This window comes from Hemitrygon akajei, chromosome 9 (genome assembly GCF_048418815.1).
Source record: "Hemitrygon akajei chromosome 9, sHemAka1.3, whole genome shotgun sequence".
Classification (NCBI taxonomy): domain Eukaryota; kingdom Metazoa; phylum Chordata; class Chondrichthyes; order Myliobatiformes; family Dasyatidae; genus Hemitrygon; species Hemitrygon akajei.
Genome location: NC_133132.1, coordinates 68,665,829 through 68,692,170, shown reverse-complemented (window position 1 = coordinate 68,692,170; position 26,342 = coordinate 68,665,829). Strand labels below are relative to the sequence as shown.

At 55.8% G+C, this 26,342-nt stretch overlaps 1 protein-coding gene across 3 annotated transcripts in view; it reads left to right on the top strand.

Moving 5' to 3' along the window:
- The window catches only part of aars2 (alanyl-tRNA synthetase 2, mitochondrial (putative)), a 75,410-nt gene that overhangs the window by 17,305 nt on the left and 31,763 nt on the right, over positions 1-26,342 (top strand). For 2 of the 3 annotated variants that reach the window (XM_073056239.1, XM_073056242.1), the window contains exons 5-13: positions 9,555-9,699; positions 9,899-10,044; positions 16,372-16,480; positions 18,217-18,255; positions 18,537-18,648; positions 19,203-19,330; positions 19,616-19,760; positions 21,598-21,767; positions 24,670-24,783. In XM_073056239.1, coding sequence (XP_072912340.1) covers positions 9,555-9,699; positions 9,899-10,044; positions 16,372-16,480; positions 18,217-18,255; positions 18,537-18,648; positions 19,203-19,330; positions 19,616-19,760; positions 21,598-21,767; positions 24,670-24,783 — 1,108 coding nt within the window. The remainder of the gene's footprint in view (positions 1-9,554; positions 9,700-9,898; positions 10,045-16,371; positions 16,481-18,216; positions 18,256-18,536; positions 18,649-19,202; positions 19,331-19,615; positions 19,761-21,597; positions 21,768-24,669; positions 24,784-26,342) is intronic. The other variant, XM_073056241.1, reaches the window with a different exon arrangement.

Below are 26,342 nucleotides of genomic sequence, written 5' to 3'. Positions count from 1 at the left end.
AGGAGTGTGTGATGGGACAGTGTATAGGGAGCCCCACTCTGTGACTGACCCCAGGAGTGTGTGATGGGACAGTGTATAGGGAGCCCCACTCTGTGTCTGACCCCAGGAGTGTGTGATGGGACGGTGTAGAGGGAGCCCCACTCTGTGTCTGACCCCAGGAGTGTGTGATGGGACAGTGTATAGGGAGCCCCACTCTGTGTCTGACCCCAGGAGTGTGTGATGGGACAGTGTAGAGGGAGCTTCACCCTGTGTCTGACCCCAGGAGTGTGTGATGGGACAGTGTATAGGGAGCCCCACTCTGTGTCTGACCCCGGGAGTGTGTGATGGGACAGTGTATAGGGAGCCCCACACTGTGTCTGACCCCGGGAGTGTGTGATGGGACAGTGTATAGGGAGTCCCACTCTCTGTATGACCCCAGGAGTGTGTGATGGGACAGTGTATAGGGAGACCCACTCTGTGTCTGACCCTGGAGTGTGTGATGGGACAGTGTATAGGGAGCCCCACTCTGTGTCTGACCCCAGGAGTGTGTGATGGGACAGTGTATAGGGAGCCCCACTCTGTGTCTGACCCCAGGAGTGTGTGATGGGACAGTGTATAGGGAGCCCCACTCTGTGTCTGACCCCGGGAGTGTGTGATGGGACAGTGTATAGGGAGCCCCACTCTGTGTCTGACCCCAGGAGTGTGTGATGGGACAGTGTATAGGGAGCCCCACTCTGTGTCTGACCCCAGGAGTGTGTGATGGGACAGTGTATAGGGAGCCCCACTCTGTGTCTGACCCCAGGAGTGTGTGATGGGACAGTGTATAGGGAGCCCCACTCTGTGTCTGACCCCGGGAGTGTGTGATGGGACAGTGTATAGGGAGCCCCACTCTGTGTCTGACCCCGGGAGTGTGTGATGGGACAGTGTATAGGGAGACCCACTCTGTGTCTGACCCTGGAGTGTGTGATGGGACAGTGTAGAGGGAGCCCCACTCTGTGTCTGACCCCAGGAGTGTGTGATGGACAGTATAGAGGGAGCCCCACTCTGTGTCTGACCCCAGGAGTATGTGATGGGACAGTGTATAGGGAGCCCCTATCTGTGACTGACCCCAGGAGTGTGTGATGGGACAGTGTATAGGGAGCTCCACTCTGTGTCTGACCCCAGGAGTGTGTGATGGGACAGTGTATAGGGAGCCCCACTCTGTGTCTGACACCAGGAGTGTGTGATGGGACAGTGTATAGGGAGCCCCACTCTGTGTCTGACCCCAGGAGTGTGTGATGGGACAGTGTATAGGGAGCCCATTCTGTGTCTGACCCCAGGAGTGTGTGATGGGACAGTGTAGAGGGAGCCCCACTCTGTGTCTGACCCCAGGAGTGTGTGATGGACAGTATAGAGGGAGCCCCACTCTGTGTCTGACCCCAGGAGTATGTGATGGGACAGTGTATAGGGAGCCCCTCTCTGTGACTGACCCCAGGAGTGTGTGATGGGACAGTGTATAGGGAGCTCCACTCTGTGTCTGACCCCAGGAGTGTGTGATGGGACAGTGTATAGGGAGCCCCACTCTGTGTCTGACCCCAGGAGTGTGTGATGGGACAGTGTATAGGGAGCCCATTCTGTGTCTGACCCCAGGAGTGTGTGATGGGACAGTGTAGAGGGAGCCCCACTCTGTGTCTGACCCCAGGAGTGTGTGATGGGACAGTGTAGAGGGAGCCCCACTCTGTGTCTGACCCCAGGATTGTGTGATGGGACAGTGTATAGGGAGCTCCACTCTGTGTCTGACCCCAGGAGTGTGTGATGGGACAGTGTATAGGGAGCTCCACTCTGTGTCTGACCCCGGGAGTGTGTGATGGGACAGTGTATAGTTAGCCCCACTCTGTGTCTGACCCCCGGAGTGTGTGATGGGACAGTGTATTGGGAGCCCCACTCTGTGTCTGACCCCAGGAGTGTGTGATGGGACAGTGTATAGGGAGCCCCACGCTGTGTCTGACCCCGGGAGTGTGTGATGGGACAGAGTATAGGGAGCCCCACTCTGTGTCTGACCCCGGGAGTGTGTGATGGGACAGAGTATAGGGAGCCCCACTCTGTGTCTGACCCCGGGAGTGTGTGATGGGACAGTGTATAGGGAGCCCCACTCTGTGTCTGACCCCGGGAGTGTGTGATGGGACAGTGTATAGGGAGCCCCACTCTGTGTCTGACCCCGGGAGTGTGTGATGGGACAGTGTATAGGGAGCCCCACTCTGTGTCTGACCCCGGGAGTGTGTGATGGGACAGTGTATAGGGAGCCCCACTCTGTGTCTGACACCAGGAGTGTGTGATGGGACAGTGTATAGGGAGCCCCACTCTGTGTCTGACCCCAGGAGTGTGTGATGGGCCAGTGTTTAGGGAGCCCCACTCTGTGTCTGACCCCAGGAGTGTGTGATGGGACAGTGTATAGGGAGCCCCACTCTGTGTCTGACCCCAGGAGTGTGTGATGGGACAGTGTATAGGGAGCCCCACTCTGAGTCTGACCCCAGGAGTGTGTGATGGGCCAGTGTTTAGGGAGCCCCACTCTGTGTCTGACCCCAGGAGTGTGTGATGGGACAGTGTATAGGGAGCCCCACTATGAGTCTGACCCCAGGAGTGTGTGATGGGACAGTGTAGAGGGAGCCCCACTCTGTGTCTGACCCCGGGAGTGTGTGATGGGACAGTGTATAGGGAGCCCCACTCTGTGTCTGACACCAGGAGTGTGTGATGGGACAGTGTATAGGGAGCCCCACTCTGTGTCTGACCCCAGGAGTGTGTGATGGGCCAGTGTTTAGGGAGCCCCACTCTGTGTCTGACCCCAGGAGTGTGTGATGGGACAGTGTAGAGGGAGCCCCACGCTGTGTCTGACCCCAGGAGTGTGTAATGGGACAGTGTAGAGGGAGCCCCACTCTGTGTCTGACCCCAGGAGTGTGTGATGGGACAGTGTAGAGGGAGCCCCACTCTGTGTCTGACCCCAGGAGTGTGTGATGGGACAGTGTATAGGGAGCCCCACTCTGTGTCTGACCCCAGGAGTGTGTGATGGGCCAGTGTTTAGGGAGCCCCACTCTGTGTCTGACCCCAGGAGTGTGTGATGGGAGAGGATTGTGTGTCTAACCCCAGGAATGTGTGATGGGAGAGGATTGTGTGTCTGACCCCGGGAGTGTGTGATGGGACAGTGTTTAGGGAGCCCCACTCTGTGTCTGACCCCAGGAGTGTGTGATGGGACAGTGTAGAGGGAGCCCCACGCTGTGTCTGACCCCGGGAGTGTGTGATGGGACAGTGTATAGGGAGCCCCACTCTGTGTTTGACCCTGGGAGTGTGTGATGGGACAGTGTAGAGGGAGCCCCACGCTGTGTCTGACCCCAGGAGTGTGTAATGGGACAGTGTAGAGGGAGCCCCACTCTGTGTCTGACCCCAGGAGTGTGTGATGGGACAGTGTAGAGGGAGCCCCACTCTGTGTCTGACCCCAGGAGTGTGTGATGGAATAGTGTATAGGGAGCCCCACTCTGTGTCTGACCCTGGGAGTGTGTGATGGGACAGTGTATAGGGAGCCCCACTCTGTGCCTGACCCCAGGAGTGTGTGATGGGACAGTGTATAGGGAGCCCCACTCTGTGTCTGACCCCAGGAGTGTGTAATGGGACAGTGTAGAGGGAGCCCCACTCTGTGTCTGACCCCAGGAGTGTGTGCTGGGACAGTGTATAGGGAGCCCCACTCTGTGTCTGACCCCAGGAGTGTGTGATGGAATAGTGTATAGGGAGCCCCACTCTGTGTCTGACCCTGGGAGTGTGTGATGGGAGAGGATTGTGTGTCTGACCCCAGGAGTGTGTGATGGGACAGTGTATAGGGAACCCCACTCTGTGTCTGACCCCAGGAGTGTGTGATGGGAGAGGATTGTGTGTCTAACCCCAGGAGTGTGTGATGGGAGAGGATTGTGTGTCTAACCCCAGGAGTGTGTGATGGGACAGTGTATAGGGAACCCCACTCTGTGTCTGACCCCAGGAGTGTGTGATGGGAGGGGATTGTGTGTCTGACCCCAGGAGTGTGTGATGGGACAGTGTATAGGGAGCCCCACTCTGTGTCTGACCCCAGGAGTGTGTGATGGGACAGTGTATAGGGAGCCCCACTCTGTGTCTGACCCCAGGAGTGTGTGATGGGACAGTGTATAGGGAACCCCACTCTGTGTCTGACCCCAGGAGTGTGTGATGGGACAGTGTATAGGGAGCCCCACTCTGTGTCTGACCCCAGGAGTGTGTGATGGGACAGTGTATAGGTAGCCCCACTCTGTGACTGACCCCAGGAGTGTGTGATGGGACAGTGTATAGCGAGCCTCACGCTGTGTCTGACCCCAGGAGTGTGTGATGGGACAGTGTATAGGTAGCCCCACTCTGTGTCTGACCCCAGGAGTGTGTGATGGGACAGTGTATAGGGAGCCCCACTCTGTGACTGACCCCAGGAGTGTGTGATGGGACAGTGTATAGCGAGCCTCACGCTGTGTCTGCCCCGAGGAGTGTGTAATGGGACAGTGTATAGGGAGCCCCACTCTGTGTCTGACCCCAGGAGTGTGTGATGGGACAGTGTATAGGGAGCCCCACTCTGTGACTGACCCCAGGAGTGTGTGATGGGACAGTGTATAGCGAGCCTCACGCTGTGTCTGCCCCGAGGAGTGTGTAATGGGACAGTGTATAGGGAGCCCCACTCTGTGTCTGACCCTAGGAGTGTGTGATGGGACAGTGTATAGCGAGCCCCACTCTGTGTCTGACCCCAGGAGTGTGTGATGGGACAGTGTATAGGGAGCCCCACTCTGTGTCTGACCCCGGGAGTGTGTGATGGGACAGTGTTTAGGGAGCCCCACTCTGTGTCTGACCCCAGGAGTGTGTGGTGGGACAGTGTATAGGGAGCCCCACTCTGTGTCTGATCCCAGGAGTGTGTGATGGGAGAGGATAGTGTGTCTGACCCTAGGAGTGTGTGATGGGACAGTGTATAGGGAGCCCCACTCTGTGTCTGACCCCAGGAGTGTGTGATGGAATAGTGTATAGGGAGCCCCACTCTGTGTCTGACCCTGGGAGTGTGTGATGGGAGAGGATTGTGTGTCTGACCCCAGGAGTGTGTGATGGGACAGTGTATAGGGAACCCCACTCTGTGTCTGACCCCAGGAGTGTGTGATGGGAGAGGATAGTGTGTCTGACCCTAGGAGTGTGTGATGGGACAGTGTATAGGGAGCCCCACTCTGTGTCTGACCCCAGGAGTGTGTGATGGGACAGTGTATAGGTAGCCCCACTCTGTGACTGACCCCAGGAGTGTGTGATGGGACAGTGTATAGGGAGCCCCACTCTGTGTCTGACCCCAGGGGAGTGTGATGGGCCAGTGTTTAGGGAGCCCTTCTCTGTGACTGACCCCAGGAGTGTGTGATGGGACAGTGTATAGGGAGCCCCACTCTGTGTCTGACCCCAGGAGTGTGTGATGGGACAGTGTATAGGGAGCCCCACTCTGTGTCTGACCCCAGGAGTGTGTGATGGGACAGTGTATAGGGAGCCCCACTCTGTGTCTGACCCCAGGAGTGTGTGATGGGACAGTGTATAGGGAGCCCCACTCTGTGACTGACCCCAGGAGTGTGTGATGGGACAGTGTATAGGGAGTCCCACTCTGTGTCTGACCCCAGGAGTGTGTGATGGGACAGTGTATAGGGAGTCCCACTCTGTGTCTGACCCCAGGAGTGTGTGATGGGAGAGGATAGTGTGTCTGACCCCAGGAGTGTGTGATGGGACAGTGTATAGGGAGCCCCACTCTGTGTCTGACCCCAGGAGTGTGTGATGGGACAGTGTAGAGGGAGCCCCACTCTGTGTCTGACCCCAGGATTGTGTGATGGGACAGTGTATAGGGAGCTCCACTCTGTGTCTGACCCCAGGAGTGTGTGATGGGACAGTGTATAGGGAGCTCCACTCTGTGTCTGACCCCGGGAGTGTGTGATGGGACAGTGTATAGGTAGCCCCACTCTGTGTCTGACCCCCGGAGTGTGTGATGGGACAGTGTATTGGGAGCCCCACTCTGTGTCTGACCCCAGGAGTGTGTGATGGGACAGTGTATAGGGAGCCCCACGCTGTGTCTGACCCCAGGAGTGTGTAATGGGACAGTGTATAGGGAGCCCCACTCTGTGTCTGACCCCGGGAGTGTGTGATGGGACAGAGTATAGGGAGCCCCACTCTGTGTCTGACCCCGGGAGTGTGTGATGGGACAGTGTATAGGGAGCCCCACTCTGTGTCTGACCCCGGGAGTGTGTGATGGGACAGTGTATAGGGAGCCCCACTCTGTGTCTGACCCCGGGAGTGTGTGATGGGACAGTGTATAGGGAGCCCCACTCTGTGTCTGACCCCGGGAGTGTGTGATGGGACAGTGTATAGGGAGCCCCACTCTCTGTCTGACCCCGGGATTGTGTGATGGGACAGTGTATAGGGAGCCCCACTCTGTGTCTGACACCAGGAGTGTGTGATGGGACAGTGTATAGGGAGCCCCACTCTGTGTCTGACCCCAGGAGTGTGTGATGGGCCAGTGTTTAGGGAGCCCCACTCTGTGTCTGACCCCAGGAGTGTGTGATGGGACAGTGTTTAGGGAGCCCCACTCTGTGTCTGACCCCAGGAGTGTGTGATGGGACAGTGTATAGGGAGCCCCACTCTGTGTCTGACCCCAGGAGTGTGTGATGGGACAGTGTATAGGGAGCCCCACTCTGTGTCTGACCCCAGGAGTGTGTGATGGGCCAGTGTTTAGGGAGCCCCACTCTGTGTCTGACCCCAGGAGTGTGTGATGGGACAGTGTATAGGGAGCCCCACTCTGAGTCTGACCCCAGGAGTGTGTGATGGGACAGTGTAGAGGGAGCCCCACTCTGTGTCTGACCCCGGGAGTGTGTGATGGGACAGTGTTTAGGGAGCCCCACTCTGTGTCTGACCCCAGGAGTGTGTGATGGGACAGTGTAGAGGGAGCCCCACGCTGTGTCTGACCCCGGGAGTGTGTGATGGGACAGTGTATAGGGAGCCCCACTCTGTGTCTGACCCTGGGAGTGTGTGATGGGACAGTGTAGAGGGAGCCCCACGCTGTGTCTGACCCCAGGAGTGTGTAATGGGACAGTGTAGAGGGAGCCCCACTCTGTGTCTGACCCCAGGAGTGTGTGATGGGACAGTGTAGAGGGAGCCCCACTCTGTGTCTGACCCCAGGAGTGTGTGATGGAATAGTGTATAGGGAGCCCCACTCTGTGTCTGACCCTGGGAGTGTGTGATGGGACAGTGTATAGGGAGCCCCACTCTGTGTCTGACCCCAGGAGTGTGTGATGGGACAGTGTATAGGGAGCCCCACTCTGTGTCTGACCCCAGGAGTGTGTAATGGGACAGTGTAGAGGGAGCCCCACTCTGTGTCTGACCCCAGGAGTGTGTGATGGGACAGTGTATAGGGAGCTCCACTCTGTGTCTGACCCCAGGAGTGTGTGATGGGACAGTGTATAGGGAGCCCCACTCTGTGTCTGACCCCAGGAGTGTGTGATGGAATAGTGTATAGGGAGCCCCACTCTGTGTCTGACCCTGGGAGTGTGTGATGGGAGAGGATTGTGTGTCTGACCCCAGGAGTGTGTGATGGGACAGTGTATAGGGAACCCCACTCTGTGTCTGACCCCAGGAGTGTGTGATGGGAGAGGATTGTGTGTCTAACCCCAGGAGTGTGTGATGGGAGAGGATTGTGTGTCTAACCCCAGGAGTGTGTGATGGGACAGTGTATAGGGAACCCCACTCTGTGTCTGACCCCAGGAGTGTGTGATGGGAGGGGATTGTGTGTCTGACCCCAGGAGTGTGTGATGGGACAGTGTATAGGGAGCCCCACTCTGTGTCTGACCCCAGGAGTGTGTGATGGGACGGTGTGGAGGGAGCTTCACTCTGTGTCTGACCCCAGGAGTGTGTGATGGGACAGTGTATAGGGAGCCCCACTCTGTGATTGACCCCAGGAGTGTGTGATGGGACAGTGTATAGCGAGCCTCACGCTGTGTCTGCCCCGAGGAGTGTGTAATGGGACAGTGTATAGGGAGCCCCACTCTGTGTCTGACCCCGGGAGTGTGTGATGGGACAGTGTTTAGGGAGCCCCACTCTGTGTCTGACCCCAGGAGTGTGTGGTGGGACAGTGTATAGGGAGCCCCACTCTGTGTCTGATCCCAGGAGTGTGTGATGGGAGAGGATAGTGTGTCTGACCCTAGGAGTGTGTGGTGGGACAGTGTATAGGGAGCCCCACTCTGTGTCTGATCCCAGGAGTGTGTGATGGGAGAGGATAGTGTGTCTGACCCCGGGAGTGTGTGATGGGACAGTGTTTAGGGAGCCCCACTCTGTGTCTGACCCCAGGAGTGTGTGGTGGGACAGTGTATAGGGAGCCCCACTCTGTGTCTGACCCCAGGAGTGTGTGATGGAATAGTGTATAGGGTGCCCCACTCTGTGTCTGACCCTGGGAGTGTGTGATGGGACAGTGTATAGGGAGCCCCACTCTGTGTCTGACCCCAGGAGTGTGTGATGGGACAGTGTATAGGGAGCCCCACTCTGTGTCTGACCCTGGGAGTGTGTGATGGGACAGTGTATAGGGAGCCCCACTCTGTGTCTGACCCCAGGAGTGTGTGATGGGACAGTGTATAGGGAGCCCCACTCTGTGTCTGACCCCAGGAGTGTGTGATGGGACAGTGTATAGGGAGCCCCACTCTGTGTCTGACCCCAGGAGTGTGTGATGGGACAGTGTATAGGGAGCCCCACTCTGTGACTGACCCCAGGAGTGTGTGATGGGACAGTGTATAGGGAGCCCCACTCTGTGTCTGACCCCAGGAGTGTGTGATGGAATAGTGTATAGGGTGCCCCACTCTGTGTCTGACCCTGGGAGTGTGTGATGGGACAGTGTATAGGGAGCCCCACTCTGTGTCTGACCCCAGGAGTGTGTGATGGGACAGTGTATAGGGAGCCCCACTCTGTGTCTGACCCTGGGAGTGTGTGATGGGACAGTGTATAGGGAGCCCCACTCTGTGTCTGACCCCAGGAGTGTGTGATGGGACAGTGTATAGGGAGCCCCACTCTGTGTCTGACCCCAGGAGTGTGTGATGGGACAGTGTATAGGGAGCCCCACTCTGTGTCTGACCCCAGGAGTGTGTGATGGGACAGTGTATAGGGAGCCCCACTCTGTGACTGACCCCAGGAGTGTGTGATGGGACAGTGTATAGGGAGCCCCACTCTGTGTCTGACCCCAGGAGTGTGTGATGGGACGGTGTAGAGGGAGCCCCACTCTGTGTCTGACCCCAGGAGTGTGTGATGGGACAGTGTATAGGGAGTCCCACTCTGTGTCTGACCCCAGGAGTGTGTGATGGGACAGTGTATAGGGAGCCCCACTCTGTGTCTGACCCCAGGAGTGTGTGATGGGAGAGGATAGTGTGTCTGACCCCAGGAGTGTGTGATGGGAGAGGATAGTGTGTCTGACCCTAGGAGTGTGTTGGGAGAGGATAGTGTGTCTGACCCCAGGAGTAGTGAACAAGGGTTAAGGAGCCTCACTCCATCTCTCTGTCCCTCAGGGAAGCAGACTCCAGTTTGCAGCCTCTGTCCCGACACAGTGTCGACACTGGGATGGGCCTTGAGCGACTGGTTGCGGTTCTGCAGGGGACGACCTCCAACTACGACACCGACCTCTTCACCCCCATTTTGGATGCCATTCATCGGGTGAGGTCAGGGGTTGCTCCAAAGGGCACTGGTGGAGGGGGCTGCCTACACTGAGCTCAGAGTGGGGTGGGTGGGTGAGGTGGAGGAGGAGGGTGGGGAGGAAGCTCCCGAGGGAGGTGGTGGCTCAGAGTTGGGGGTGGGGGTATGTCACAGCACGATGTGGGGTCTGTCTGATGGGACGTTCTCTTTCCTCTCTCAGGAGTCGGGTGCTCCTCGCTACAGCGGGCTGGTGGGGTGCAGTGAGGCTGCCTACGTGGACACAGCGTACCGCGTGCTGGCTGACCACGTCCGAGCTCTCGCCGTCTGTATCGCCGATGGGCTGTACCCGGGAATGTCCGGCGCGCCGTGAGTCGGGTGTAGCGAGGCGGTGGGTGGTGGGTGTCACCTTGGCCTAACGAGGAGTGGAGAGGGCTTGAAATGTGGGTGAAACTGGAAGGTTAACGTGGACACGGGAGTATTACATTCAGTTGTAGTTGCTCCACGACAGGAATCACGTGGAGGCTTTTGAGAATCAGCATCAGATTTTTTATCAGTGTCTTAAATGAGCAAAATTTCTTGTTTTGCTTTGTGCAGGGCAAAGTCATTAAATTGCTAAAATGATGAAAGGAATGAATTTGGCATGTAAAAGGAGATTTGGGATGGTGTTTGTGGACCTTTCAGAGATCTGATGGTCGGGCAAGAAGCTGGGTGTGATACAACGGTCAGAATGCTGTCCACCATACATCTGTAAGAATTTGTAAATCCTTTGTGACGTAGTGAATCTCCTCAGACTTCTACCAGTGTGCTGTATAGCCACTGGCATGTCTCCTTCAGGCTTGTAACGTGCTGTGCCCAGGATCGACCCTCTGAGATGTTGACAGCCCACAGCTCGAAGCCGTTCGCTGTTTCCAGTGCCAACCTCTCGTGACAGAGGATGCAGAAGAGGGTTTCCTTGATTAGACGGGATGTATGTTATAAGGACAGGTTGGACAAACGTGTTTTTTCCCTGTAGAGGTGAAGGGAGACCTGACAGAGGCACAGAGAGAGTCCATTAGCCACCCAGTACCTTTCTCCCCATTCCAATACAAGAGGTGAGAACAGCTAAGTTGAAAGGAAGCGTGTTGAACAAGTTTATTTTATACAGAGTGGTTGGGGTCTGGAATTCACTGCCAGGGTTGGGGGTGGAGGGAGATTTGTTAGAGGTGCTTAAGAGGCTCTAGATGGGCACATGAGTACGGACATGCGTAGGGTTAGTATAGGTATGTTTTTAATTACTGATTTAATTAGTTCAGTACAACACCCTGGGCCAAAGGATCTGTTCTGTGCTGTAAACAGTCTTCAGGATTTGGGTATCGGGAACGAGGCCAACATTTCACATTCTCCCCTCTTCCCCTGAGAAGCTGGGAGTCAGTTGTCTTCCAGAAAGCTGCTGTCGTTTCGGTGAGGTGTTCCTACCCGCCTGTCGTTCCGGTGAGGGGTTCCTACCCTCCTGTCATTCCGGTGAGGGGATCGTACCCTCCTGTCGTTCCGGTGAGGGGTTTCTACCCTCCTGTCGTTCCGGTGAGGGGTTCCTACCCTCCTGTCGTTCCGGTGAGGGGATCGTACCCTCCTGTCGTTCCGGTGAGGGGTTCCTACCCTCCTGTCGTTCCGGTGAGGGGATCGTACCCTCCTGTCGTTCCGGTGAGGAGATCGTACCCTCCTGTCGTTCCGGTGAGGGGATCCTACCCTCCTGTCGTTCCGGTGAGGGGATCGTACCCTCCTGTCGTTCCGGTGAGGGGATCGTACCCTCCTGTCGTTCCGGTGAGGAGATCGTACCCTCCTGTCGTTCCGGTGAGGGGATCGTACCCTTCTGTCTTTCCGGTGAGGGGATCGTACCCTCCTGTCATTCCGGTGAGGGGTTCCTACCCTCCTGTAGTTCCGGTGAGGGGATCGTACCCTCCTGTCGTTCCGGTGAGGGGTTCCAACCCTCCTGTCATTCCGGTGAGGGGATCGTACCCTCCTGTCGTTCCGGTGAGGGGTTCCAACCCTCCTGTCATTCCGGTGAGGGGATCGTACCCTCCTGTCGTTCCGGTGAGGGGTTCCAACCCTCCTGTCGTTCCGGTGAGGGGATTGTACCCTTCTGTCGTTCCGGTGAGGGGATCGTACCCTCCTGTCGTTCCGGTGAGGGGTTCCTACCCTCCTGTCGTTCCGGTGAGGGGTTCCTACCCTCCTGTCGTTCCGGTGAGGGGATCGTACCCTCCTGTCATTCCGGTGAGGGGTTTCTACCCTCCTGTCGTTCCGGTGAGGGGTTCCAACCCTCCTATCGTTCCGGTGAGGGGATCGTACCCCCCTGTCGTTCCGGTGAGGGGTTCCTACCCTCCTGTCGTTCCGGTGAGGGGATCGTACCCTCCTGTCGTTCCGGTGAGGGGTTTCTACCCTCCTGTCATTCCGGTGACGGGTTTCTACGCTCCTGTCGTTCCGGTGAGGGGATCGTACCCTCCTGTCGTTCCGGTGAGGGGATCGTACCCTCCTGTCGTTCCGGTGAGGAGATCGTACCCTCCTGTCGTTCCGGTGACAGGTTTCTACGCTCCTGTCGTTCCGGTGAGGGGTTCCTACCCTCCTGTCGTTCCGGTGAGGGGTTCCTACCCTCCTGTCGTTCCGGTGAGGGGATCGTACCCTTCTGTCATTCCGGTGAGGGGATCGTACCCTCCTGTCGTTCCGGTGAGGGGATCGAACCCTCCTGTCGTTCCGGTGAGGGGTTTCTACCCTCCTGTCGTTCCGGTGAGGGGATCGTACCCTCCTGTCATTCCGGTGAGGGGTTCCAACCCTCCTGTCGTTCCGGTGAGGGGATCGTACTCTCCTGTCGTTCCGGTGAGGGGTTCCTACCCTCCTGTCGTTCCGGTGAGGGGATCGTACCCTCCTGTCATTCCGGTGAGGGGTTCCTACCCTCCTGTCGTTCCGGTGAGGAGATCGTACCCTCCTGTCGTTCCGGTGAGGAGATCGTACCCTCCTGTCGTTCCGGTGAGGGGTTTCTACCCTCCTGTCGTTCCGGTGACGGGTTTCTACCCTCCTGTCGTTCCGGTGAGGAGATCGTACCCTCCTGTCGTTCCGGTGAGGGGTTTCTACCCTCCTGTCGTTCCGGTGAGGGGTTCCTACCCTCCTGTCGTTCCGGTGAGGAGATCGTACCCTCCTGTCGTTCCGGTGAGGGGTTTCTACCCTCCTGTCGTTTCGGTGAGGGGTTCCTACCCTCCTGTAGTTCCGGTGAGGGGATCGTACCCTCCTGTCGTTCCGGTGAGGGGTTCCTACCCTCCTGTCGTTCCGGTGAGGGGATCGTACCCTCCTGTCATTCCGGTGAGGGGTTTCTACCCTCCTGTCGTTCCGATGAAGGGTTCCTACCCTCCTGTCGATCCAGTGAGGGGATCGTACCCTCCTGTCGTTCCGGTGAGGGGATCGTACCTTCCTGTCGTTCCGGTGAGGGGTTCCTACCCTCCTGTCGTTCCGGTGAGGGGTTCCTACCCTCCTGTCGTTCCGGTGAGGAGATCGTACCCTCCTGTCGTTCCGGTGAGGGGATCGTACCCTCCTGTCGTTCCGGTGAGGGAATCCTACCCTCCTGTCGTTCCGGTGAGGGGATCCTACCCTCCTGTCGTTCCGGTGAGGGGTTCCTACCCTCCTGTCGTTCCGGTGAGGGGATCGTACCCTCCTGTCGTTCCGGTGAGGAGATCATACCCTCCTGTCGTTCCGGTGAGGGGATCCTACCCTCCTGTCGTTCCGGTGAGGGGATCGTACCCTCCTGTCATTCCGGTGAGGTGTTCCTACCCTCCTGTCGTTCCGGTGAGGAGATCGTACCCTCCTGTCGTTCCGGTGAGGGGTTTCTACCCTCCTGTCGTTCCGGTGAGGAGATCGTACCCTCCTGTCGTTCCGGTGAGGGGTTCCTACCCTCCTGTAGTTCCGGTGAGGGGTTTCTACCCTCCTGTCGTTTCGGTGAGGAGATCGTACCCTCCTGTCGTTCCGGTGAGGGGTTCCTACCCTCCTGTCGTTCCGGTGAGGGGATCGTACCCTTCTGTCGTTCCGGTGAGGGGATCCTACCCTCCTGTCGTTCCGGTGAGGGGATCGTACCCTTCTGTCATTCCGGTGAGGGGTTCCTACCCTCCTGTCGTTCCGGTGAGGGGTTTCTACCCTCCTGTCATTCCGGTGAAGGGTTCCTACCCTCCTGTCGTTCCAGTGAGGGGATCGTACCCTCCTGTCATTCCGGTGAGGGGTTCCTACCCTCCTGTCGTTCCGGTGAGGAGATCGTACCCTCCTGTCGTTCCGGTGAGGGGATCGTACCCTCCTGTCGTTTCGGTGAGGGGTTCCTACCCTCCTGTCGTTCTGGTGAGGGGTTCCTACCCTCCTGTCGTTCCGGTGAGGGGATTGTACCCTTCTGTCGTTCCGGTGAGGGGATCGTACCCTCCTGTCGTTCCGGTGAGGGGATCATACCCTCCTGTCGTTCCGTTGAGGGGTTCCTACCCTCCTGTCGTTCCGGTGAGGGGATCGTACCCTCCTGTTGTTCCGGTGAGGGGATCGTACCCTCCTGTCGTTCCGGTGAGGGAAGGGATCATATCCTGCTGGTCAGGTTGAGATTATTGTCAGCAACAATGTGTTGGGGGAAGTTATCAGGATGAGCAGCATCTGTGAGAGGAAAGGAATTGTTGATGCTTCTGGTGGAAACTCTACATCGGTATCGAGATCATCAACACCTCCTCTCCCCCTCCCCACACGTGCTGCTGAACCCACTGAATCCCTCCAGCAGATTGATTGTTTCTCCAGATTCCAACTTCCAACGTTCCAGTGAGGTACCTCTACAGTAACTAAAGCATCACACGCACAAATGTACGGAATTATTAATTATATTTTACATAATTTAAATATAATTTTACATAATGTACATATCTTACATAAATTATACGAGGCTTTGAAGAGAACAAAGACACAGGGCGGAAATAGAAACACAATCAAAGGCAAAAGTGTTAGTGTTAGAGTGATCTGTAACCGAGTGGGGAGGGATTCGGACCCTGTCACGATGAGGGAACAGTGGGATATTCCCAAATCAGGATGATGCAGGACTTGGAGGGGAACGTGTGAGTGGTGATGTTCACACTTTGGCCTTGTGCTTGGTGGGATTGGGAGGTGCTGTCAGAGTCGCCTGGCAAGGTAACTGTAACACATCCTGTGGATGGTTTACCTGGATCTCCCTGTGCCAGTGGGGCACAGAGTGAAGCTTAAACATGCCCGTCGATAGGCTGCTTTGCCAGTTGTACAGAGGTCGGGTTTGGTTGGAGTGGAGGGGTTGGGATGAGGTCATGTTGGGATGGAGTGTTGGGGTTGGAATGAGGCTGTGTTGGGGTGGGGTGGAGGGGTTGGGATGAGGTCATGTTGGGATGGAGTGTTGGGGTTGGAATGAGGCTGTGTTGGGGTGGGGTGGAGGGGTTGGAATGAGGCTGTGTTGGGGTGGGGTGGAGGGGTTGGAATGAGGCTGTGTTTGGATGGAGTGGAGGGGTTGGAATGAGGCTGTGTTGGAGTGGGGTGGAGGGGTTGGGATGAGGTCATGTTGGGATGGAGTGTTGGGGTTGGAATGAGGCTGTGTTGGGGTGGGGTGGAGGGGTTGGAATGAGGCTGTGTTGGGGTGGGGTGGAGGGGTTGGAATGAGGCTGTGTTGGAGTGGTGTGGAGGGGTTGGGATGAGGTCGTGTTTGGATGGAGTGGAGCGGTTGGAATGAGGCTGTGTTGGGGTGGGGTGGAGGGGTTGGAATGAGGCTGTGTTGGGGTGGGGTGGAGGGGTTGGGATGAGGTCGTGTTGGGATGGAGTGTTGGGGTTGGAATGAGGCTGTGTTGGGGTGGGGTGGAGGGGTTGGAATGAGGCTGTGTTGGGGTGGGGTGGAGGGGTTGGAATGAGGCTGTGTTGGGGTGGGGTGGAGGGGTTGGAATGAGGCTGTGTTGGGGTGGGGTGGAGGGGTTGGGATGAGGTCGTGTTTGGATGGAGTGGAGGGGTTGCAATGAGGCTGTGTTGGAGTGGGGTGGAGGGGTTGGAATGAGGCTGTGTTTGGATGGAGTGGAGGGGTTGGAATGAGGCTGTGTTGGGGTGGGGTGGAGGGGTTGGGATGAGGTCATGTTGGGATGGAGTGGAGCGGTTGGAATGAGGCTGTGTTGGGGTGGGGTGGAGGGGTTGGAATGAGGCTGTGTTGGGGTGGGGTGGAGGGGTTGGAATGAGGCTGTGTTGGGGTGGGGTGGAGCGGTTGGAATGAGGCTGTGTTGGGGTGGGGTGGAGGGGTTGGAATGAGGCTGTGTTGGGGTGGGGTGGAGGGGTTGGAATGAGGCTGTGTTGGGGTGGGGTGGAGCGGTTGGAATGAGGCTGTGTTGGGGTGGGGTGGAGGGGTTGGAATGAGGCTGTGTTGGGGTGGGGTGGAGGGGTTGGGATGAGGTCGTGTTTGGATGGAGTGGAGGGGTTGAGATGAGGTCGTGTTTGGATGGAGTGGAGGGGTTGGGGAGGGGTCCTATTTTGAGAATGATGTGGAGGGATGAGGTGGGTCCATGTTTGGAAGGGTTGGAATTTGTGGATGTTGCCTGAGTTAAGGGCTGGAGCAGGGAACATTGTCTGTGTGCTGGGGTCAAGAGACACTGGTGTCCTTTCTCTGGGTTTTACCCAACAACCCTGCTGAATTCCTCATCCGACCCACAGGTTAGTTCTGCGACGGATCCTTCGCCGGGCACTGAGATTCTCCACCGAGGTCTTGCAAGCCCCAGCTGGACTCCTGACAGCCCTGGTTCCCACCGTTGTGGAGACTCTGGTGAGGAGGGGAGGGTGAAAGCTGGAGACGGGGTGGGAAGGGCAAAGTTTGGTGATGTTGGTGGAGTCAGCAGGATCCAATTTCTTGACATTCCCAGGTCCTGGACTGAACTGTTTCCATTTGGCCCTCCCCACCTCCACTCACACATCTAGTCCCTGCTGCAAACTGAAGCCCCAGTCTCCTTCACATCCTACACCACCTGCTTCCCTCTCCTCCCTGGATTCCAACTCTCTGTTCCCGACCTGTGAACTGGCCATTATTGGGAGAGGAGTGGTCTTGCCCAGCACGGAATTCCCAACTAACGGCTCTGCAATTCCAAACTTGGATCTCTCCAGCGGTCCTGTGAGATGAAACCGAAGGTGGGAGGACAGTAGGCATTGTATAGATGGAGTTTAGAAAAGTTTTCAACAAGGTTCCTCATGATAGGCAGATCCAAAAGCTTAAGGCACATGGAAGACAGAGGATATTGGTGGAGGCTCTGCGGGGGTCTGGATGAAAATGTCAGTGGTCTGATTAGTAAGTTTAGTGAGATGTGGATTGTGAGTTACACAACTGTCCAACAAAGGATTAAGCAGGTTAAAGAATTTTTGGAAATGTGGACAGAGAAATGGCAGATGGAGCTTAAATATGGGCATGAATGAGGTGATGCACTTTGGGAGGTCAAATATAAGAAGAAAGTATATGGTGAAAGGTGGGACCCTTATTCATTGTACAGAAGGATCTTTGGGTGTTCCTTGAAAGTAACAACACAAGGAGACAGTGTGGTAAAGAAGGTCTACGACATTCTTGCCTTCATCAGTCGGGACACAGAGTATAAAAGCCAAGGAGCCAGGTTGCAGCTGTGCAGATCTTTGTTCAGGTCTCGTTTGGAGTATTGTGTACAGTTCTTGTCACTGCAGACCAGGAGGCATGTGGAGGCTTTGATAGGGTGTGGCAGAGGTTCGTTAAATGTTGCCTAGATTAGCAAGTATTAACTATGATAAGAGGCTGGAGAAACTTGGGTTGATTTCTCTGGAAAGTCAGAGGCTGAGAGTTGATGTGATATGGCAGGTATAGACAGGATACATACATAGTTAGAGTCTTTTCACCAGGGTGAAAATGTTAAATACTGGAGGTCACAGGTTTACCATGAGAGGGGCAAAGTTTAAAGGAAATGTACAGGGCATGTTTAGTTTGAGACGCAGAGAGTGAGTGGCGCCTGGATCGGGTTCCCAAAGGCAGTAGTGCATGTAGATACAACAGCAGAGTTTAAAAGGCACATGAAGAGGCAGGAAATGGAGGCTTACAGGCCACGTGCAAGCAGGTGGGAATGGTTAGATCTGTGTCATAGTCAGCCTAGACATGGTGGGCTGGAGGAGCTGTTCTTGTGCTATACGGTTCTGCATCGTCTGCGAGATCCTCCCTCTATACAAATCCACTCAAGGGTACTTTCTGGAGCACTGAGCATTGTGGGTACTACAGTTGCCATTGTTAATTGACTGGGTGTCAGACAAGCACTGGCAGGAGTGAGAGTTAGCTGGAGGCAGTAGGGCTGGTGTACTTGGGGATCGACTCACTTTCCTTCTGCTTGCCCTCTGTGTAATCATAGTGGCTTGGGTTAGTCACACCTAGCAGAGCCTACCATCCCCTCCTTGCACTGTCCCAGGAAAGGGGATCGGCCTGCGAGGGGAGCAGGGCCCAGATTACCGTCAGGGTGAGGAAGGGGAGATGGTAATCTTGTGTTTTACTCTTTTCAGGGAGACGCCTACCCAGAACTGAAGCAGGATGTGAGCCAGGTGAGGGATTGGAGGGAGGTGCAGGTACAGGAGGTTGTGATGGTTGGGGAGAGCAGGGTGGGGTAGGATGTGATGAGGGGTTGCTTTATAAACACTCATCCAGCAGGGGAGGAGTTGGGGGTCGGGGGTCAGAGTGGTTAGGTGGGTGGGGGGGTATTAGCTGATAGGGGAGAAGGTGCAGGGAGTGGTGGGACTCGGGTTGCTGGTTTCTCCTCTGTGGGTGGGGAGGAAGGAATCTCTCTGAGACTCTGGGTCTGACCTCTCTTGATTCCTCTCTCCAGATCATGGACATCATTAGTGAGGGGGAGGCCGCCTTCCTGTCCTCCCTGCGCCAGGGCCGACGGGTCATTAACAGAACTCTGGGGAAGATGGCTGCGGGGCAGACTTTCCCAGGTATCGGGGCAAGAAACACCCCAGACCCTCAACTCCATCCCCAAGGTTGTCTCACGGACTCACACCCACTTCCCGTTCTCTCTGTCTCCACTCCCCTCCCCTTGCTGCACACGCTGCTCGTCCCCATCGGCATCACGTTTGCCCCTCCTGTCATGCGAGAGACTCCTGGCTACCCCTCCCACTGACAAAACCCCCCTCCCACTGACACAATCCCCCTCCCACCGATACAACCCCTCCCTCCCTGTCAACCCCATCCCACTGATACAACCCACTCCTTCTCCATCTAACTCCCTCCCTCTCCATCAACCCCCTCCCTCCCCAGCATCCCCCTCTTCAAACCTCCTCAATTGGCTCTGCAACCTCCTAATCCCACTCCCTTCCCCTCATCCCCTTCCCATTCCCTCCTGGCGTCCCCTCCCCAAAACTCCTTGTCACCATGGGCTGGTTTTTCCCTCCTCCATTGCCCCTGGGACTGATGAGGGAGGGTGTGACTGAGGAAGGGAGGAGTTGTGTTCTTGCCAGTGGTCAAACCCACCCCTTCTCTGTCGTTCCAGCGGACGTGGCCTGGTCACTCCATCGCAACTTGGGCTTTCCCCTCGACCTGATCAGCCTGATGCTGGAGGAGAAGGCCGTCTCCATGGATACCGAGGGCCTGGACCACTTGGCCCGAGAGGAGGCAGAGGTGTGGGGTAGGGGGGGAACTGGGCTGGGGTCATGGTGGCAGAGGCACTAGTAGAAGGAGAGGGTATGGGGGTAGGTGGAGGGGCTGGAAGGGGATGGAGAATTGCGTGAGGGAGAGTGGGCTTATTGGGTCGGGGCAGCAGCTAGTGGTGAACAGGGCAAGTTTAAACATTGGCTAAAGGCTCTTTCCCAAGGATTCTCATCACTTTCTCCCCCTCCTCTAAACCCCGCTCCTGTCCGTCCTCACCCCCTACCCCACTCGCCCTCCACCTCTCCCCACCCCCAGCGATCCCAAGGAGCCCCGGTGACTGTCACGGAGACTGAGGCAGCCCTGGACCCCCGCACCCTCCAGGAGCTTCACCAGACTGGGGTCCCCTTCACCGACGATTCCCCCAAATACTCCTACAGCATCGATCACCACGGCAGATATGGTAAGGGAGGGACGGGGAGGACGGTTGTAAGAGTGTGGGGAGAAGGAAGATGGGATTGGTGTGGAGTTAGTGCTCAGCATGGACAAGATGGGCCAAAGGGCCCAATTCTGTGCTGCACCTCCCCCACCCCCATTTATGCATTTCACCGCACTCTGTGCCCCCTCTCTCATGTTCAGTGCTCCACCCTCTCCTGTGTTCTGTATACTGCCCCCCTTCACACCCCCTCTCCGCACCCTCTGCACGTTCCATATCCTGCCCCCTTCACACCCCCTCTCCGCACCCTCTCTACGCTCCATATCTTGCCCCCTTCACACCCCCCTCCACACCCTCTCCACGTTCCATATCCTGCCCCCTTCATACCCGCTGTCCGCACCCTCTCCACGTTCCATATCCTGCCCCCTTCATACCCCCTCTCCGCACCCTCTCCACGTTCCATATCCTGCCCCCTTCACACCCCCTCTCCACACCCTCTCCACGTTCCATATCCTGCCCCCTTCATACCCGCTGTCCGCACCCTCTCCACGTTCCATATCCTGCCCCCTTCATACCCCCTCTCCGCACCCTCTCCACGTTCCATATCCTGCCCCCTTCATACCCCCTCTCCGCACCCTCTCCACGTTCCATATCCTGCCCCCTTCACACCCCCTCTCCACACCCTCTCCACGTTCCATATCCTGCCCCCTTCATACCCGCTGTCCGCACCCTCTCCACGTTCCATATCCTGCCCCCTTCATACCCCCTCTCCGCACCCTCTCCACGTTCCAGATCCTGCCCCCCTTCACACCCCCTCTCTGCACCCTCTCCACGTTCCATATCCTGCCCCCTTCACACCCCCTCTCCGCACCCTCTCCACGTTCCATATCCTGCCCCCTTCACACCCCCTCTCCGCACCCTCTCTACGCTCCATATCTTGCCCCCTTCACACCCCCTCTCCGCACCCTCTCCACGTTCCATATCCTGCCCCCTTCATACCCCCTCTCCGCACCCTCTCCACGTTCCAGATCCTGCCCCCCTTCACACCCCCTCTCCGCACCCTCTCCACGTTCCATATCCTGCCCCCTTCACACCCCCTCTCTGCACCCTCTCCACGTTTCATATCCTGCCCCCTTCACACCCCCTCTCCGCACCCTCTCCACGTTCCATATCCTGCCCCCTTCACACCCCCTCTCCGCACCCTCTCTACGCTCCATATCTTGCCCCCTTCACACCCCCTCTCCGCACCCTCTCCACGTTCCATATCCTGCCCCCTTCATACCCCCTCTCCGCACCCTCTCCACGTTCCATATCCTGCCCCCTTCATACCCGCTGTCCGCACCCTCTCCACGTTCCATATCCTGCCCCCTTCATACCCGCTGTCCGCACCCTCTCCACGTTCCATATCCTGCCCCCTTCACACCCCCTCTCTGCACCCTCTCCACGTTTCATATCCTGCCCCCTTCACACCCCCTCTCCGCACCCTCTCCACGTTCCATATCCTGCCCCCTTCACACCCCCTCTCCGCACCCTCTCTACGCTCCATATCTTGCCCCCTTCACACCCCCTCTCCGCACCCTCTCCACGTTCCATATCCTGCCCCCTTCATACCCCCTCTCCGCACCCTCTCCACGTTCCATATCCTGCCCCCTTCATACCCCCTCTCCGCACCCTCTCCACGTTCCATATCCTGCCCCCTTCATACCCGCTGTCCGCACCCTCTCCACGTTCCATTCCCTGCCCCCCTTTGCGCCCTCTGTCCTTGTTGGCTCTCTGCGATCCCCCGTACATTCCGTGCCGTGCACCACGCCCCCTCATGTCGCAGGTGCTGTCCTGACTGTATGCTTGTTGCCCTGTGTTGCAGTGTTTCCGCAATGCCGGGCAGTTGTCCTGGCCCTGAGCCTTGGCCGTGGCCTGGTCCAGGAGGTGGGGGCTGGACAGCGGTGTCAGGTCTTCTTGGACAGAACCAACTTCTATAGCGAACAGGGTGGTCAGAGCCCGGACCAGGGCTTTGTGGTGAGAGAAGGGCAGCAGGTAGGTCAGGGGTCACTTGTGCACCCCATTCCTTCATCACTAACAACTTTAGACCTTAGCAAGGACTTTGACAAGGTCCCGCATGGGAGGCTGATCCAGAAGCCGAGATCCTGAGTGATTTTAGTCAATTGGGTACAAAATTAACCTGGTGGTCGTGGAATGGTTATTCATATTGAAGGCCAGTGGCCAGAGAAGTGCCAGGTATTGGTGCGAAGTCATCTCCATTACTGGTGTAGGTGAGAACGTATAGTGGGTGTGTGGTTTGTCAGTTTGCAGATGACACCAAAATCGGTGGTGTGGGGGACAGTGAAAAAAGTTCCAATAGGATCAAGATCAACGGGGAAAGTGGGTAAGGGAATGGCTGAAGGAACGAGCACAAAATGATACATTTCAGAAAGTTAAACCAGGACAGGACTCACTGAGTTAACGGGGGTCCTGCGGAGTGTTGTGGACCTCGAAGTACAATGTAGGTGGCTCTCAGAAAGCGGAGACAAGGTGGGTCAGGGCAGAGAGTTGGGACGTCATGCTCCAGCTGTACAAGATGTCAATGACACCACATGGACTAGGGGTACAGTTCTGGTTACACTGCTAAAGGAAGGATGTTAAGCTGGAAAGGCTGCAGAAGGGAATCACGAGGATGTCACTCCGACTGAAGTTACTGGAGAGCTGGGTAGTCTGAGAAGTGATGTAGAATGAGGCACAGATAGTTGGTCTCTGTTCCCAGGTATCAGTGTGAGGGAGCAGGTTTAAAGAGGAGCGGAAGGGTAAATTTTGCACGCAGAGTGGTTGGTATCAGGAATGAGCTGCTGGGGGTGGTAGTGGAGACAAGAACAGTAACAACAGCTAAGTTTCATCTGGACAAGTATGAACGAGCAGGGCGTATTCAGATAGGGAATTGCCCCAGACAAGTGGAATTAGATGTAATGGTTGACACAGACTGAACAATAGGCTGAGGGACATGTTTCTGTATTCTATTTGCTGGCTCCATTCTGTCCTGGAGTTAAACAATACAGAAGTGGTCCCATTGCCTGTGTTTGGCACGTTTGCTGCAAACCCGTCTGTTCATGCCCATTCTATCTATTCATCACCCTTGTGTGGGGGAGAGAAAGTTGCCCCTCAGATCACATTTAAACCTCTCACCTTAAACCTATGCCGAGATGTGTAAGATGATCAGGTGCCAGGTGTGTAAGGTGAACCAGGTGCCCAGGTGTGTAAAGTGACCAGGTGCCAGGGGTATACGGTATGTACAGTTGAAGTCAGAAGTTTACATACACCTTAGCCAAATACATTTAAACTCAGTTTTTCACAATTCCTGACATTTAATCCTAGAAAACATTCCCTGTCTTAAGGTCAGTTAGGATCACTACTTTATTTTAAGAATGTGAAATGTCAGAATAATAGTAGAGAGAACAATTTATTTCAGCTTTTATTTCTTTCATCACTTTCCCAGTGGGTTAGAAATTTACATACACTTTGTTAGTATTTGGTAGCATTGCCTTTAAGTTGTTTAACTTGGGTCAAACATTTTGGGTAGCCTTCCACAAGCTTCTCACAGTTAGTTGCTGGAATTTTGTTCCATTCCTCTAGGCAGAACTGGTGTAACGGAGTCAGGTTTGTAGGCCTCCTTGCTCACACACGCTCTTTCAGTTCTGCCCACAAAATGATTGAGGTCAGAAAATGATGTCAGCTCTGGTTCATCCTTGGGAGCAATTTCCAAACACCTGAAGGTACCACGTTCATCTGTACAAACAATAGTACGCAAGTATAAACACCATGGGACCACGCAGCCATCATACCGCTCAGGAAGGAGATGCATTCTGTCTCCTAGAGATGAACGTACTTTGGCGCGAAAAGTGCAAATCAATCCCAGAACAACAGCAAAGGACCTTGTGAAGATGCTGGAGGGAACAGGTAGACAAGTATCTATATCCACAGTAAAACGAGTCGAACATCGACATAACCTGAAAGGCTGCTCAGCAAGGAAGAAGCCACTGCTCCAAAACCGCCATAAAAAAGCCGGACTACTGTTTGCAAGTGCACATGGGGACAAAGATCTGATGAAACAAAAATTGAATTGTTTGGCCATAATGACCATTGTTATGTTTGGAGGAAAAAGGGTGAGGCTTGCAAGCCGAAGAATACCATCCCAACCGTGAAGCATGGGGGGTGGCAGCATCATGTTGTGGGGGTGCTTTGCTGCAGGAGGGACTGGTGCACTTCACAAAATAGATGGCGTCATGAGGAAAGAAAATTATGTGGATATATTGAAGCAACATCTCAAGACATTAGCACAGTCGTAAATGGGTCTTCCAAATGGACAATGACCCCAAGCATACCTCCAAAGTTGTGGCAAAATTGCTTAAGGACAACAAAGTCAAGGTATTGGAGTGGCCATCACAAAGCACTAACCTCAATCCGATAGAAAATTTGTGGGCAGAACTGAAAAAGCCTGTGCGAGCAAGGAGGCCTACAAACCTGACTCAGTTACACCAGTTCTGTCTGGAGGAATGGAACAAAATTCCAGCAACTAACTGTGAGAAGCTTGTGGAAGGCTACCCAAAATGTTTGACCCAAGTTAAACAACTTAAAGGCAATGCTACCAAATACTAACAAAGTGTATGTAAACTTCTGACCCACTGGGAAAGTGATGAAAGAAATAAAAGCTGAAATAAATCATTCTCTCTACTATTATTCTGACATTTCACATTCTTAAAATAGTGATCCTAACTGACCTAAGACAGGGAATGTTTTCTAGGATTAAGTATCAGGAATTGTGAAAATCTGAGTTTAAATGTATGTAAACTTCTGACTTCTACTGTATGTGTGTACGGTGGGAAGAGGGGCTGTGGGTCGGGGTGGCTGATCTCACGGTACTGACCCCACTGTTGCTCTGTTTCCCCAGGATGAGGTGCTCCCAGTCCTGGATGTGCAGGTAGTTGGGGGATTTGTCGTCCACGTGGTCTCTGTCCCGGAGTCGCTGCGTGTTGGTGACCGGCTGGAGCTGTTTGTGAATGAGGTGGCGTATTCCAACTGGACCCCCTCCCCATGACCCAGGGGTGTAACCCATGTACCTGACGCTGGGGCTATTTGGTAGCCTGTGTTGTGACGCTGTGTCTGTGTTTGATCCTAGGGCTGGTGTGTGCCACCCCGGCTCTGTGTGGTGACGGTCAGTGTGTGTCAGTGCGTGGACGGTCAGTGTGTGTCAGTGTGGTGACGGTCAGTGTGATGACGGTCAGTGTGTGTCGGTGCGGTGACGGTCAGTGTGTGTCGGTGCGGTGACGGTCAGTGTGTGTCGGTGCGGTGACGGTCAGTGTGGTGACGGTCAGTGTGTGTCGGTGTGGTGACGGTCAGTGTGTGTCGGTGTGGTGACGGTCAGTGTGATGACGGTCAGTGTGGTGACGGTCAGTGTGTGTCGGTGTGGTGACGGTCAGTGTGGTGACGGTCAGTGTGTGTCGGTGTGGTGACGGTCAGTGTGATGACGGTCAGTGTGGTGACGGTCAGTGTGTGTCGGTGTGGTGACGGTCAGTGTGGTGACGGTCAGTGTGTGTCAGTGTGGTGACGGTCAGTGTGTGTCGGTGTGGTGACGGTCAGTGTGGTGACGGTCAGTGTGATGACGGTCAGTGTGTGTCGGTGCGGTGACGGTCAGTGTGATGACGGTCAGTGTGTAGGTGTGATGACGGTCAGTGTGGTGACGGTCAGTGTGGTGACGGTCAGTGTGATGACGGTCAGTGTGTGTCAGTGTGATGACGGTCAGTGTGGTGATGGTCAGTGTGTGTCAGTGTGGTGACGGTCAGTGTGATGACGGTCAGTGTGGTGACGGTCAGTGTGGTGACGGTCAGTGTGTGTCGGTGTGATGACGGTCAGTGTGATGACGGTCAGTGTGGTGACGGTCAGTGTGGTGACGGTCAGTGTGATGATGGTCAGTGTGTGTCAGTGTGACGACGGTCAGTGTGTTTCACTGTGGGACGGTCAGTGTGTGTCAGTGTGGTGACGGTCAGTGTGTGTCAGTGTGGTGATGGTCAGTGTGGTGACGGTCAGTGTGTGTCAGTGTGGTGATGGTCAGCGTGTGTCAGTGTGGTGACGGTCAGTGTGTGTCGGTGTGGTGACGGTCAGTGTGTGTCGGTGTGGTGACGGTCAGTGTGTGTCAGTGTGGTGACGGTCAGTGTGTGTCAGTGTGGTGACGGTCAGCGTGTGTCAGTGTGGTGACGGTCAGTGTGTGTCGGTGTGGTGACGGTCAGTGTGTGTCGGTGTGGTGACGGTCAGTGTGTGTCATTGTGGGACGGTCAGTGTGTGTCAGTGTGGTGACGGTCAGTGTGTGTCGGTGTGGGACGGTCAGTGTGGTGACGGTCAGTGTGTGTCAGTGCGGTGACAGTCACTGTGTGTCGGTGCGGTGACGGTCAGTGTGTGTCAGTGTGGGACGGTCAGTGTGTGTCAGTGTGGTGACGGTCAGTGTGTGTCGGTGTGGGACGGTCAGTGTGGTGACGGTCAGTGTGTGTCAGTGTGGTGACGGTCAGTGTGTGTCAGTGTGGTGACGGTCAGTGTGTGTCGGTGTGATGACGGTCAGTGTGTGTCGGT